The sequence below is a fragment of the Anomaloglossus baeobatrachus genome, chromosome 3 (assembly GCF_048569485.1).
Source record: "Anomaloglossus baeobatrachus isolate aAnoBae1 chromosome 3, aAnoBae1.hap1, whole genome shotgun sequence".
Taxonomy (NCBI): domain Eukaryota; kingdom Metazoa; phylum Chordata; class Amphibia; order Anura; family Aromobatidae; genus Anomaloglossus; species Anomaloglossus baeobatrachus.
The window spans coordinates 58,839,478-58,854,408 of record NC_134355.1 but is presented as its reverse complement, the minus strand read 5'-3'; the positions used below and the strand labels follow the sequence as shown (position 1 = coordinate 58,854,408).

The following is a 14,931-nucleotide window of genomic DNA, read 5'->3' as shown; positions in this document are numbered from 1 at the left end:
GGACACAGGCACCACACTGATACAGGCACAGACACGGTACAGACACGGGCACCACACTGACACAGGCACCGACACGGTACAGACACTCACGGACACGGGCACCACACTGACAATGACAAAGCACCGACACACGGACACGACACACGGACACCGGCATGTCAAAATCACTCCAGCATTGATTTTGTCATTCTGGAACTATGTTGGTGAGCTGCGTTTTTGTTGACAAAACCGGATGCAAAATGCATGCCAAACGCACCAATTTAATAGCATGCATTTTTCCTTGCATTTTTGATGCCCTCATTGATTTCAATGGGTGACAAATGTAAAGAATAACGAAAGAAAGAATGAACATGCTGGATCTTTTTTGTCACAAACTTTTGACAAAAAAAATGCTGACAAATAAACTTCAATGTGCGCATAGCAAATCTGACTTCTCATAGACTTTCATGGGATGTCAGGAAGTTCTGACAACAAAATTGCAGCAAAAAAACGCAGCAACAACGCGACAAAAAACGCAGCGTGCACATGTAGCCTAAGAGACCATCAAAACCTTTGCACTGGAGCCATAATTGTGCACATATACATTTCTTTCCTGTTGTATATTGTCCCAGTGGCGGAAGTCCACTTTATATATATATCTACTTCCAACTGTTCGGTTTCTTTATAGGAACTAAAGACCTACGCTGCGCTTTACTCCAAGAAAAGCCCCTCCGCCAGCTGCAGCGTTCCTGGCACATTCGGAGGCATATGCACAGTATGCGAGGACGCTGGCTCGATGTCATACACTTGTTCAGCTTTCCCATGATGGCCCGGCCGATGGTGCAGAGTATCACATCCTAATATAGCCTAGAAAGAGGAAGTTTCAGATGAGCCAAGAAGTGAGATCTAAGTTCAGACCAAAATATGGAACCGAGAAATATCTAAGAACGTCGTCTCCAACCTTTTTCTCGACAGATTTAAGAAGTACCCCAGCCGCAATTTTTTGCTTTAATTTTGACAGTCACATTTCCTTGGTGTAAGGCTATGTGCCCACGTTGCGTTCTGTCCCTGCAGAAATTTCTGCAGCGATTTGAACAGCACACGTGCGCTTCAGATCGCTGCAGAAACAGTCCGTAATGAAAAGCCGATTTCATGCACTCTGAGTGCAGCCCCTCCCATAGACAGAGCGGGGCTGCATGCAAAGTGCACGAAAGTGCTGCATTCTAATATGCCACGTGGGCATGGATTGGGCACAATCTTCATAGATTATGCTGGGGATTCAGGACGCATGCAGTTACGCTGCGGTGCAGATCGCAGCATAACTGCATGCAAATACGCTACGTGGGCACATAGCCTTAAAGAAATGGTTTCACCAAAGCAACTCCCCCTCCCCCTCATATGTCCTATTACTGCCCCCATCACACCCCACCCTTTTCTATTCTCAAAGGCAAAAACTGCTCACAGCTTTCCCCCACAACAAAATCCAAAAATCATTGGGTGACTCCCACTTGTTAGCGCCCTTGGTACTGCCGCTGAGCAGAGTGTATGGAGAGCGGCAGGACCAGGCACAGGCATGTATGTGGATGCAACACACATCAATGCCATGGAACGCTAGCAAGAACCTGGTTTCGGGGGTCTGTGTTGTTGGACCACCATTTTGAATGGATTTGGTACCAAAAGCTGTCAGGCGGGAGCAACGCAGAGTGTAACATTTTTTGTGTGCGGATCGTATTTTTAATTACTGTGAGCGTGCACACAGTAAAAAACCATGATGACTGTAAATTCAGTTTCAGCGGCTGTGAACGATCAGCTGATCACAGCCGGCTGCCGGGCGATCCGCTAATTGTTCACAGCCGGCTGCCGGGCGATCCGCTAATTGTTCACAGCCGGCTGCCGGGCGATCCGCTAATTGTTCACAGCCGGCTGCCGGGCGATCCGCTGATTGTTTATAAAAGCCGGCCGTTGGTAAGACAGTAAAAAAAAAAAAAAAACACACACACACACACAACACACAACGGATCGTTTTTTTTCAGCATCAGTCACATCAGTTGTGCCACTATCTGCAATGCATCCGCTGCATCAGTCACACGACTGATTGTTTTGCATCAGTCACAATGCAAGTGTGAACTTAGCGTTATCCTTGCAGATTTTAAGAAGTTTCATATCTGCAGCGTGTTAATGCAGCATTTTTTTTAGCGTGATCGGATGTAGCGTGCAACCCCCACTGGGGTTTGGGCCAAGTCTGAACCCATGGAGGTATGGTTTTGCTGCACCCTTTGAACCGAACTTCCGCTGCTTTGCTCATCTTTAATCGGGAGGCCCCTGTACACGCACTGTAGGCCGAGGCGGCCGATATGAGTGGGGTCTGTGCAGTGTGTGTAAGAGCCATTACAATCCATGTCACGTGCATTGTACGCAGATTGATAGTAAGCTTTGATGCAGATTTTGGCACAGGCTCAGTGTCAAAATGCTCATCAGTTTTGGACACATGAATGGGAGGCCTATGGGTACGTGCCCACGATCAGTGATTGTAGTGTTCTGGGTGCAGAGTGTTTTCGCTGGGTCCAAAACACTGCAATGTACAGTACAAGTACAGTGAATGGGATGTCTAGAAATTCCATGCCCACTGTGCGTGTACTGCCCGCAGCAAAAACTGACTAGTGGTGCGGCTTACAGAGCCGCAAGCATGACAATTCTTTGCTGCGGAGTCGCAAGCATCCTCATAAGGGAGGCCACAAGCATCCTCATAAGGGAGGCCACAAGCATCCTCATAAGGGAGGCCACAAGCATCCTCATAAGGGAGGCCACAAGCATCCTCATAAGGGAGGCCACAAGCATCCTCATAAGGGAGGCCACAAGCATCCTCATAAGGGAGGCCACAAGCATCCTCATAAGGGAGGCCACAAGCATCCTCATAAGGGAGGCCACAAGCATCCTCATAAGGGAGGCCACAAGCATCCGCATAAGGGAGGCCACAAGCATCCTCATAAGGGAGGCCACAAGCATCCTCATAAGGGAGGCCACAAGCATCCTCATAAGGGAGGCCATAAGCATCCTCATAAGGGAGGCCATAAGCATCCTCATAAGGGAGACTACAGCACCCCGAACCCTGATCGTGGGCATGGGCAACTGCGGTCTCCTGTTGAGGAGACTCGTGGCCCCGCAAGTCAGGACGCACCATGTCCAGGACACATTGGGTCCTGATCGTGGGCACGTACCCCAAGGCTCAGACAGCCATGATATGGCCACATGCATTACCATAAATATAGTGTCTAGGATCAGTTCAGTAGATCCATGGGGCCCCTATCTTGCAGCCGTAAAATAGATGTTAAAGTGTAATGTGAATTGATGCCGGGCAGACACAGTATACATGTAAAATATATCTCTCCATTCTCATCCACAGAGCAGCAGAGTAAACATTTACTGAGTATGGACCAGGGATGACACTTGGCATCACAGTTATCTTTATGGATGATTCCACCGCTTTCCAGGAAAACAAGGGGTGGGGACGGAGAGCAGACAACAGGTCCATTGTGATGTGAGTGGGATGTCAGGGAAACTAGGAGACAGCTCAGGAGCTGTAATCACTGCCGTGTGGCACCATACCCCACAGGTCACAGCTGCTGCAGAACCTCTCTAGTGACAATCAACAAGCACCATGTCTTATGTATGATGGAAAGAAGTGCCGAACTACAAGTCTTGTCCAGTAAGGGGCACGTTTACTAATAATCGTGGTGCCTACAAGAATGCACAGTATTGAGAAATACAGCTCCGAAACTAAGTGGGTTATACCGGATATGAAAAGCAAAATGTGCCCAAATGTTTTTTTTAGTAGGTTTATGCCGGGTTCAGATGGTCATATACAGACAAGAACACCTGACCCGACCATGGGTCTCCTACCCAAAACTTACAACCTCATAGGCATATATGTACACAACTTGCCTGCTATTATAGAGCTGCGATTTTGTTGCAAAAAAAGAAAACAAATATTCAAAAAAGCCAAATCGCAGACAGATATCTTACAACTCACACATTGAAGTATGCAGCAAGCGAGTTGCGTGAGACTTATGACCAGCGTCAGAAAATCTAGGTCTACGATGTGTTGTCACATTGCAACAGAGTCCAATGATTCCTGGGTGCCAACGTGACCTGCGAGCAACCAAATTGTTGGACAAAATGTCCAAAATAGGTTATCTTAGGCGGCTTTCACGCTACGTTTTTGTAACATGCGTCATGAACGTTTTTTTAACGCAAAAACGGATCCAGTGCAAATGCGTTTTCATTTCAATGCATTTGCAATGGACTCGCAACAACCTGCGTTCACATGCGTTTGCGTGCGTTATAGTGAGGATCCAGTGACTTGTAGTTTAACTTTTTTCAAAAACGCTACTTGTAGCGTTTTTGAACTGCGTCCAAATACTGCAAATTGCTGGATCCTGACTATACTGCACGCAAACTAATGTGAACGCTGGCATGCTGATAGACAGGATACTGCTTGCTCTACTGAGCATGCCCAGAAACCAGACTGGCGTGATCAGTCTCTCTCTCCCCCTCCCTCTCGCCCCTCCCTCTCGCCCCTCCCTCTCTCCCGCGCCTGAGAGCGGCAGACGCTCGTAACCAAGGTAAATATCAAGTAACCAAGCAAAGCGCTTCTTAGTTACCCGATGTTTACCTTGGTTACATGTGCAGGGAGCCGGCTCCTAGCAGCTTCAGGCTCGTAACCAAGGTAAAAATCGGGTATTCAAGCAAAGCACTTCACTTAGTTACCCGATATTTACCTTGGTTACAGCTTACCGCAGCTGTCAGATGCCGGCTCCCATTCTATCACATTCAGTTCCCATGACTCCAATGCCCGCCCATAAACTTCAAGTGGCAGGATCCTGTAAAATAACATGTGTTTGCATGCCTTTTTCTTTGCAAAAACAGGATCCGCTTTTGCAGCAAAAAAGCGTTCATGACGCATGCTAAAAAAACTTAGTGTGAAAGCAGCCTTAACCTAATTTTTAGCTTAAAAGGGGTGTCCGGTTCTGGAAAACGCCTGTTCACTGGTTGATGTTTGTTTAAAAAACAAAACTGTGCTCTACTCATCCTCCTCGGGTTCCGCACTGAGTCTCCACCGCTGCTCCTGGTGTCTGTTATTGTCAGCAGCGCTGATGACAAGACGACATAACTGAAGCCAATCACTCAGCAGCACTGGGAGGCAAAGTGTTGTCAACTCAGGCAAAACTGCTAACCTCAATGATTGGCTGCAGCGTAGGTGGTGTTACATCAGCGCTGCACACAATAACAGACACTAGGAGAAGTGGTAGAGACTCAATGTTGAAACCAGGAAGGGCGCCGGGAGCAGCAGTAGAGAACCCATTCTGGACCCCAGACGGGTACCAGGAGCAGTGGTGGAAACCCCACGTTGGACCCTAGAAGGGTGCCTGGAGCAGCGGTAGTAGAGACCCCATGTTTGACCCTAGAAGGGTGCCAGGAGCAGCGGTAGAGACCCCGTGTTGGACCCTACAAGGGCGCCGGGGCAGCGATGGAGACCCTGTGTTGGACCCCAGAAGGGCGCTGGGAGCAGCAGTGGAGATCCCGTGCTGGACCCCTGAAGAGTACCAGGGGCAGCAGTGGAGACCCTGCGCGCTGGACCCGGGAAGGGCACCGGGAGCAGTGGTGGATGGAAACTACATGCTGTACCCAGGAGCAGTGGTGGAGACTCCATGCTAGACCTTGGAAGGGCACCGGGAGCAGCGGTAGAGAACCCATGCTGGACCCCAGATGGGTACCAGGAGCAGTGGTGGAAACCCCATGTTGGACACTAGAAGAGTGCCAGGAGCAGCGGTAGAGACCCCGTGTTGGACCCTAGAAGGGCACTGGGAGCAGCGATGGAGAGCCTGTGTTGGATCCCAGAAGGGTGCTGGGAGCAGCAGTGGAGATCCCGTGCTGGACCCCTGAAGAGTACCAGGAGCAGCAGTGGAGACCCTGTGCTGGACCCGGGAAGGGCACCGGGAGCAGTGGTGGATGGAAACTCCGTGCTGTACCCAGGAACAGCGGTGGAGACTCCATGCTAGATCTTGGAAGGCCACCGGGAGCATCGGGGCTGGACTCTACAGCAGCAGTGAAGACTCCAAGCTGGATCTTGGAAGGGGAATGGGAGCAGCGGTGGAGACTCAGAGCTCCACCTCAGAAGGGACCGAAGTTGTTGGAAACCATCAATTATGGTGGGACATCTGATATGTATGGAGACCTCCCAACTGTACCTGACAGATGAAGTTGGAGAAAACACATGGATACTTTGCCAATCCCAGCGCTCATCTATGTGGGGAGTCAGACCACACAGATCTGCGTTTGGAAATAAAAAGTTGTAGGACTAGAGTTAGGCAAAAAGATTTGCAGGACCCTGGTCCAGTGGCCATGTTAGTGGTCCATGGAGACCTAACCAGGCCCCTGCAAACCTCCTCCAACCTGCGGCACCACCAGTGTGATCTCGTGGTTGGGGGTGATACACACATATAATGCTGAAGAGGCGCCGGTGACTCCTCCGTCAGGCAAGAGCGGTTGCGCAGGGCTCAGCTTCGGCAACCATGGACCAGACAATTATTTGCAGATGAGGTCAATTGTGGGCGATTATGTACAACGATGAAGAACAATTATCCAGGTTGGTTGAAATTGTTCCCATCAATCCAACACCGGCAAGAGCGTCACCCCTACAGTTAGAGAATGGCAACCAGTCAGAAACGCTGCCTGCACCCACGTACGATGACCGCCACCGGCAGCGCCTCATCCATCAAAGGAAACCGTCAGCATTGTGCTTAGCAACCAACCAATCCTGCATTTCTAAAGAGGAAAAACAAAAAAATGAGCCAGTCTGAGGACAATACGGCATGACGGGCGCCGAACGCTTATTCCGCCCACAGTCCATCACGTCATTGGCTCCTCACAGGTTACCGCGATGATCATGTGACTTTTTGACGCAAAAGTGCAAAAAACGGGGGCAAAATATTACGGCGACAACGGGAAGTGCGTGCGACTACGTGTAGGAAGATAAAAAGTTGTCGGACTCCCAAAAAAGTGTTTGGGGGTCGCCAATGCACGTACCTGCATAGTGGTCGAATACGGTGGGCACGTACTCCTCCGGGAAGGCGTCGTTGGCGTAGCTCATCAGAAGACAAGTTTTGCCCACCGCCCCGTCGCCCACCACCACACATTTCAGCATGCTACTTCCACTCCCGTTCGCCATGGGTCTTCCTCATTTTAGGGAGAATGCCCCGCATGTCATGCCCTCCAGCGCTGCCCCAAAAGTGTGTGCCAGTCCCCGGCGATGGTGGCACAGAGGACACAATGGAGCTGCCGGGAAGTTTGTGGCGCGCATCTCCCGGCGACACTGCCCTGCCGGCCGGGCGCACACGGAGCCGGCCTCCTCCTCCTCCTTCCCCTGTAAAATAAGATTATTTCTTCCAAAGTCTGCACTTGTCCCCCCTCCCCCAACTTGTGAGGGCACCGCACTTTCCGGCGCTGCAGTCTCAGCCTAGCTTGGCTGTGGGGGGTGCAGGCGGCGAATGTGCTGAGCAAGGGAGCGTCTGCAAACAGCCTGCCGCCGCACTGGGCGAAGAGGGGATGCCACATGTCCCTGCTGCCAGCTGCTGCCTGTGCGCACAGCAGGGTGGCAACCAAGGGCATCTCAGGGCCTGCAACCAAGGGGCATCTCAGGGCCTGCAACCAAGAAGCATCTCAGGGGGCAACCAAGGAGCATCTCAGGAGGCAACCAAGGAGCATCTCAGGGGGCAACCAAGGAGCATCTCAGGAGGCAACCAAGGGGCATCTCAGGAGGCAACCAAGGGGCATCTCAGGAGGCAACCAAGGAGCATCTCAGGAGGCAACCAAGGGGCATCTCAGGAGGCAACCAAGGGGCATCTCAGGGGCAACCAAGGGGTATCTCAGAGCCTGCAACCAAGGGGCATCTCAGGGGGCATCCAAGGGGCATCTCAGGGGGCATCCAAGGGGCATCTCAGGGGGCATCCAAGGGGCATCTCAGGAGGCAACCAAGGGGTATCTCAGGGGCAACCAAGGGGTATCTCAGAGCCTGCAACCAAGGGGCATCTCAGGGGGCAACCAAGGGGCATCTCAGAGCCTGCAACCAAGGGGCATCTCAGGGGCAACCAAGGGGTATTTCAGAGCCTGCAACCAAGGGGCATCTCAGGGGGCAACCAAGGGGCATCTCAGGAGGCAACCAAGGGGCATCTCAGGGGCAACCAAGGGGTATCTCAGAGCCTGCAACCAAGGGGCAACCAAGGGGTATCTCAGGGGGCAACCAAGGGGCATCTCAGGAGGCAACCAAGGGGCATCTCAGGGGCAACCAAGGGGTATCTCAGAGCCTGCAACCAAGGGGCATCTCAGGGGGCAACCAAGGGGCATCTCAGGGGGCAACCAAGGGGCATCTCAGGGGGCAACCAAGGGGCATCTCAGGGGCAACCAAGGGGTATCTCAGAGCCTGCAACCAAGGGGCATCTCAGGGCCTGCAACCAAGGAGCATCTCAGGAGGCAACCAAGGGGCATCTCAGGGCCTGCAACCAAGGGGCATCTCAGGGGGCAACCAAGGGGCATCTCAGGAGGCAACCAAGGAGCATCTTAGGGGGCAACGAAATGGCATCTCAGGGGGCAACCAAGCTGCATCTTAGGGGTCAACCAAGTAGTATCTTAGGGTGCAACAAAGGGGCATCTCAGGGGCAACCAGGAGCATCTCCGGGGGCTACCAAGGGGCATCTCAGGGGGCAACCAAGGAGCATCTCATGGGACATCTCAGAGAAAACCAAGGGGCATCTCAGGGAGCAACCAAGAGGATATCTTAGGGGGGGGGGGCAACCAAGTGGCATCTCCGGGGGCAACCAAGGGACATCTCAAGGGACATTTCAAAGGCAACCAAGGGGCATCTCGGGGAAACCAAGGAGCATCTCAGGGGGCAACCAAGGAGCATCTCAGGGGGCAACCAAGGGGCAATTCAGGAACATCTCAAAGGCAACCAAGGGGCATCTCAGGGCCGGCAACCAAGGGGCATCTCAGGAGGCAACAAAGGGGCATCTCAGGGGGCAACCAAGGAGCATCTTAGGGGGCAACGAAATGGCATCTCAGGGGACAACCAAGGGGCATCTCAGGGGGCAACCAAGCTGCATCTTAAGGGTCAACCAAGTAGTATCTTAGGGTGCAACAAAGGGGCATCTCAGGGGCAACCGGGAGCATCTCCGGGGCCTCCCGGGGGCTACCAAGGGGCATCTCAGGGGGCAACCAAGGAGCATCTCATGGGACATCTCAGAGGAAACCAAGGGGCATCTCAGGGAGCAACCAAGGGGATATCTTGGGGGGGGCAACCAAGTGGCATCTCCGGGGGCAACCAGGGGACATCTCAAGGGACATTTCAAAGGCAACCAAGGGGCATCTAGGGGAAACCAAGGAGCATCTCAGGGGAAAACCAAGGAGCATCTCAGGGGGCAACCAAGGAGCATCTCAGGGGGCAACCAAGGGGCAATTCAGGAACATTTCAAAGGCAACCAAGGGGCATCTCGGGGAAACCAAGAAGCATCTCGGGGAAACCAAGGAGCATCTCAGGGGGCAACCAAGGAGCATCTCAGGGGGCAACCAAGGGGCAATTCAGGAACATCTCAAAGGCAACCAAGGGGCATCTCAGGGCCGGCAACCAAGGGGCATCTCAGGAGGCAACCAAGGGGCATCTCAGGGGTCGACCAAGGAGCATCTTAGGGGGCAACGAAATGGCATCTCAGGGGACAACCAAGGGGCATCTCAGGGGGCAACCAAGCTGCATCTTCAGGGTCAACCAAGTAGTATCTTAGGGTGCAACAAAGGGGCATCTCAGGGGCAACCGGGAGCATCTCCGGGGCCTCCCGGGGCTACCAAGGGGCATCTCAGGGGGCAACCAAGGAGCATCTCATGGGACATCTCAGAGGAAACCAAGGGGCATCTCAGGGAGCAACCAAGGGACATCTCAAGGGACATTTCAAAGGCAACCAAGGGGCATCTCGGGGAAACCAAGGAGCATCTCAGGGGAAAACCAAGGAGCATCTCAGGGGGCAACCAAGGAGCATCTCAGGGGGCAACCAAGGGGCAATTCAGGAACATCTCAAAGGCAACCAAGGGGCAACTCAGAGCCTGCAACCAAGGGGCATCTCGGGGGCAACAGAGGGGCAACCAAGGGACATCTCCAGAGCAACCAAAGGGCATCTCAGGGGCAACCAAGCGGCATCTCAGTGGCAACCAATGGGAATCTCAGTGGGCAACCAAAGGGCATCTCAGGGGGCAACCAAGGGGCATCTCTGGGCCTGCAACCCCCAGCTTCCAATAGCCAAAACTTTTTATTGTTTTAGTCCATTGTTTTGTGTGTTTATTTACAATACAATCTGTTTTCATCATTATAATTTTGAGGACTTTTTTAATTTCTTTTCTTCCATTTTGTTGGAGAGAAACAATAACCAAAAGACAGCAATTTACCATTATGTTTTATTTATTTATTTTAGGTTTATAAATATTGTTACATTTTTATTAGTTCTGACAGATCTCAAATATGTCTTTTCAATATATACATACATATGTTTATATACCCACACACATATGTACACTATTGACAAAAAATTAGGGATATTTGGCTTTCAGATACAATTTATGTAAAAAGTTAAAGCCACAGTGATATTTTATCATGACAGTAGGGCATGTAAGTAGTAGCCTGCAATGGTGCTTTCCTCATCTCAAACAATATTTTGGAACCAAAGCCAACAACACTGTGAATATGAATGTGAATATACCCCACTAAAAAATGTCAATGTCTCAATAACTTGTCCTGTGGCCTTATGCATCAATTACAGCTGACAATGATGTAACCTGCTGTTCACAAGTGGAGTTATTGTCTGCAGAGTCATGGCATCCCACTCTTCTTGAAGGGTGGCCCTCAGGTCATTGAGGTTCTGAGGTACAGAGTTACGGCCTCTACACGGCAACTCAGGTGATCCCCATAGGTTTTTTATGGGATTCAGGTCTGGAGAAAGTGCAGCCGCTCCACTTGAGGTCCCTCAGTCTCCAGCAGCCATTCTCTAATGTTATGACATCGATAAGCTGGAGCATTGTCGACCATAAAGATGAAATTAGGTCTGTGTTGTTCATGCAGAGGAGCAATGACTGGATTAATGATTTTATTCCAGTTGTAGGGGCTGTCACTGTAACATTCACAAAGTGTAGGGCCGTTCTGTATTGACTAGATACATCTGCCCACACTTCAACATCATCACCACCAAAGGCTCGTCTGGTGACAACAGAGGCTGATGCACAGCGTTCTCCTTCACGTCTCCAACATCGTTGGTGGCCATCATTTCTGCTCAGCGTGAGTTGACTTTCATCAGTGACCAGCACTGAGGCCCACTGGTCCCCTGTCCAGTGTAGATGACTCTACCTGGTGTTGTGGTCAGGTATCGTTGGAGATCATCTAGCACGCAGACCACAATAATGTAAATGGTTTTGAATGGTTTGACGTGACACTTGGGTGCCTCTCACCTCCCATATATGTGCCTGTGGCATTCATCATCCAGTTCTGAAGGGCAGCAGTCATCAGTGTGGGATGTGGCTAAAGGATGTCCACTCCTCTGCCTTTCTGGAACTCTTCCAGTCTCTCTGTATCTCTGTTGCAACCTGCTGATGATACTCTGTGACTCTCTAAGCTCAGTGGCCACTTCTGTCAGGAAACAGTCTGCTTGAAGCCTTGCAATGTCGCGGTATTGCTGATCAATTTTTAGGTGTCGCCATGATGTCAGAATGTGAACAGTGTGATGTGGAGGACTGTGTAATACAAATTCTAATTGAATCATGAAATCTATTGGCCAATTTATGGATCAAACAACTGTTGTGAATTTTGTGCAAAAAGTACTGAAATATTGAACAGTTGGACATGTGCAGTCAAAAGTTTAGAGAAGGTCACATTAAAGGGAACCAATCATCAGGATTTTCGTATATAAAGCTAAAGCCAGTGCTATACTGGCACTATCAGGCTGATTCTATACATACCTTTAGTGGTCAGCTTGGATGTTTAGGCTTTCAAATCCAACAAAGTAAAGTTTAAAAAATTGGCAGCTGCTTGAGTGGCAGCTGCAATGGAGCAGATAATCTCTGGGTGGGTATTCATATGTATTCCCGCCCCCTGCCTGTTGTTCCTCCCTCTTTCTGTTCTCTATGCTAGTTTTACTATTCACTAATTTCTTCAGTAAGATGGTGTCGAAGTTGGCGCCTGTACATAGCGCTTATCTCCGGCACCATCTTTGTGAAGATCATTTTACCCCCTGCTATTCTATTCTTGCAGCTGAGAGGGCGGCGCATGCGCCCTCGCTTCTTCTGCTCTCTTGTGACCGTGGGAGCGTGCGCGATCACAATGGGAGTGGAGAACAGCTGATCGGAGGACGCAATTAGCTGCAGAAGAGGACACCGTGCCAGCACAGCACTGACGTCACGGGGTAAGGTGAGTCCATTGTGAACTTACCTCACCTGACCCAGTGCCGTGCGATCCAGTGCCGATGTCGCTGGCATGCTGCTGTCTGCTTGTTCCTCTGGAATGTTGCGTCCTCCGATCAGCTGTTTCAGGGGATGGTCTCCACTTCAGTTGTGACTGTGCACGCTCCAGCAGGGGCGCGGGAATCACTATGAATACCCACCAATATATTATCTGCTCAGTTGCAACTGCCACTCAAGCAGCTGATGATTTTTTAAACTTTACTTTGTTGGATTTGAAAACCGAAACATCTGAGCTGACCACTGGCTTTAGGTTATATATGAAAATCCTGGTGATTGGTTGCCTTTAAGATCCCCTGAAAAGGTTAGAGGGCATTTTAGGATCAGCCTGAAATTTAACCTGAAAGCCAATTATACCTAAATTTTTGGGTGCTCCTGAGCCTACTATGGCATGGGTGCAAAAACATGGCCGATACGTAAGCCTTCAGCACTTGCCTGGGTTTACTAGTCGTTAGCGCTGGCCCTGATGCTCATAGGGTAAAGCACCCACATGCTGCAGAGCATCTCCTTAATTCTCTACATGGGCTCATGCAGACAACTGTATTTTCGGTCCGAGTGCAAAGGGACAAAACATCACATTGCACTCGGACCAATGTTATTCTATGGGGCCGAACACATCTCATCTTTTCTCCAGGCTGAGTTTGTCCAAGGCAAAAAAAAAGATCGCCGCAGCATGCACAATTTGCCTTCGAGAATCGGATCACTCTCGGCCATGTAAGTCAAAGGGTGCAAGGAGAAGATGAAGCCATTTTTTTCCATCTTCTCCCCGTTTTAAAAAATTGGATCACATTCTGATGAAACTCTGCTCAAACTCCAATCAGAGTTATAATCTGATCGATTTTCTCAGATGAGAGAAAATACAGTTGTGTGAGCCCAGCCTATCACTTACTGATTGACAGAACTGGTTGAAAGGCTGACTATAAGCGGCTTTGCACGTTGTGACATCGCAAGCCGATGCTGCGATGCCGAGCGCGATAGTCCCCGCCCCCGTCACAGGTACGATATCGTGTGATAGCTGGCGTAGCGAAAATTATCGCTACGCCAGCTTCACATGCACTCACCTGCCCTGCGACCGTCGCTCTGGCCGGCGACCCGCCTCCTTCCTAAGGGGGCGGGTCGTGCAGCGTCATAGCGACGTCACACAGCAGGCGGCCAATAGCGGCGGAGGGGCGGAGATGAGCAGGATGTAAACATCCCGCCCACCTCCTTCCTTCCGCATATCCTACGGAAGCCGCGGTGACGCCGGTAGGAGATGTTCCTCGCTCCTGCGACTTCACACACAGCGATGTGTGCTGCCGCAGGAGCGAGGAACAACATGGGACCGTCGCGTCAGCGTAATTATGTATTACGCCGACGCTGCACCGATGATACGATTACGACGATTTTGCGCTCGTTAATCGTATCATCTAGGCTTTACACACTACGATGTCGCATGCGATGCCGGATGTGCGTCACTTTCAATTTGACCCCACCGACATCGCACCTGCGATGTCGTAGTGTGCAAAGCCCGCCTAAGGCTGTATACACACACTGCATTTTTTTTATGCTTTTTTAGGAAGTTCACTTTTGGCACAAATCTGCATGTCTAGCCTTATGCCAGCAAAGTCAATGAGAATTCTGAAGTGCTGTGCTCACGTTGCTTATTTTTTCCTTGCAGATTTGGTTGCAGAAAAAATGTGCAGAATGTCAATTCTTGGTGTGTTTTTCCCTGCCATGTTCAGCCTTTCCACCCATTCACTTCATTGTATAAAACGCACCAAAAACGGCATGGCAAGAAAAAGCACCAAAAATGCTTGGCAAGAAAACAGACCAAAAACGGCATGGCAAGAAAACGGACCAAAAACAGCATGGCAAGAAAACTCACCAAAACGCATGCGCTTTTTGGTACATTTTTCTGCCAAAAGGTGTAAATACGGGACTCAGCACGTGCACACAGCCTTATACTGATCTGACACCCCCTTCCAAATACCATGTATGTTGCATATCCAGTTTAAAATGGTCAGCCCCAAAAAATATGGATAAATGATCTTTCTGACGTAGCTATATAGGACTTATTTGTTTGTGGGACGAGTTGTAATTTCAAATGACACCTTTCATTTTACCATGTCATTTGAATGCGGTCCGATTTCTTCATGAACCCATAGACTTTAACGGACCAAATTTTTCAAAATCTCAAAACACCAAATATATGAACATCAAAGTGGTTTAACAATAAAAATAAATAAATAGGAAGAGTCTTTGAAGTGTTTTTTGAGTGACATTTCATACCAGCAGCTGAAAAAGATTTTGTGCACATATTCTAAGGGCTCATTCACACGTCATTTTCTTTTCCACATATAAGAAAAATGGACCGATTATTTTGATTAGCGTTTGGACCAAGTGTCAATTATGGTAATAGCATGGACT

At 50.1% G+C, this 14,931-nt stretch overlaps 1 protein-coding gene across 1 annotated transcript in view; it reads right to left on the bottom strand.

The window, feature by feature from the left end:
• RHOQ (ras homolog family member Q) overlaps positions 1–7,512 on the bottom strand; it is a 75,857-nt gene extending 68,345 nt beyond the window's left edge. Inside the window, exon 1 of the mRNA XM_075341439.1 lies at positions 7,066–7,512. Within this exon, the coding sequence (XP_075197554.1) occupies positions 7,066–7,207 (142 nt within the window). The 5' untranslated portion in view covers positions 7,208–7,512. The remainder of the gene's footprint in view (positions 1–7,065) is intronic.
• Positions 7,513–14,931: the final 7,419 nt, after the last annotated feature.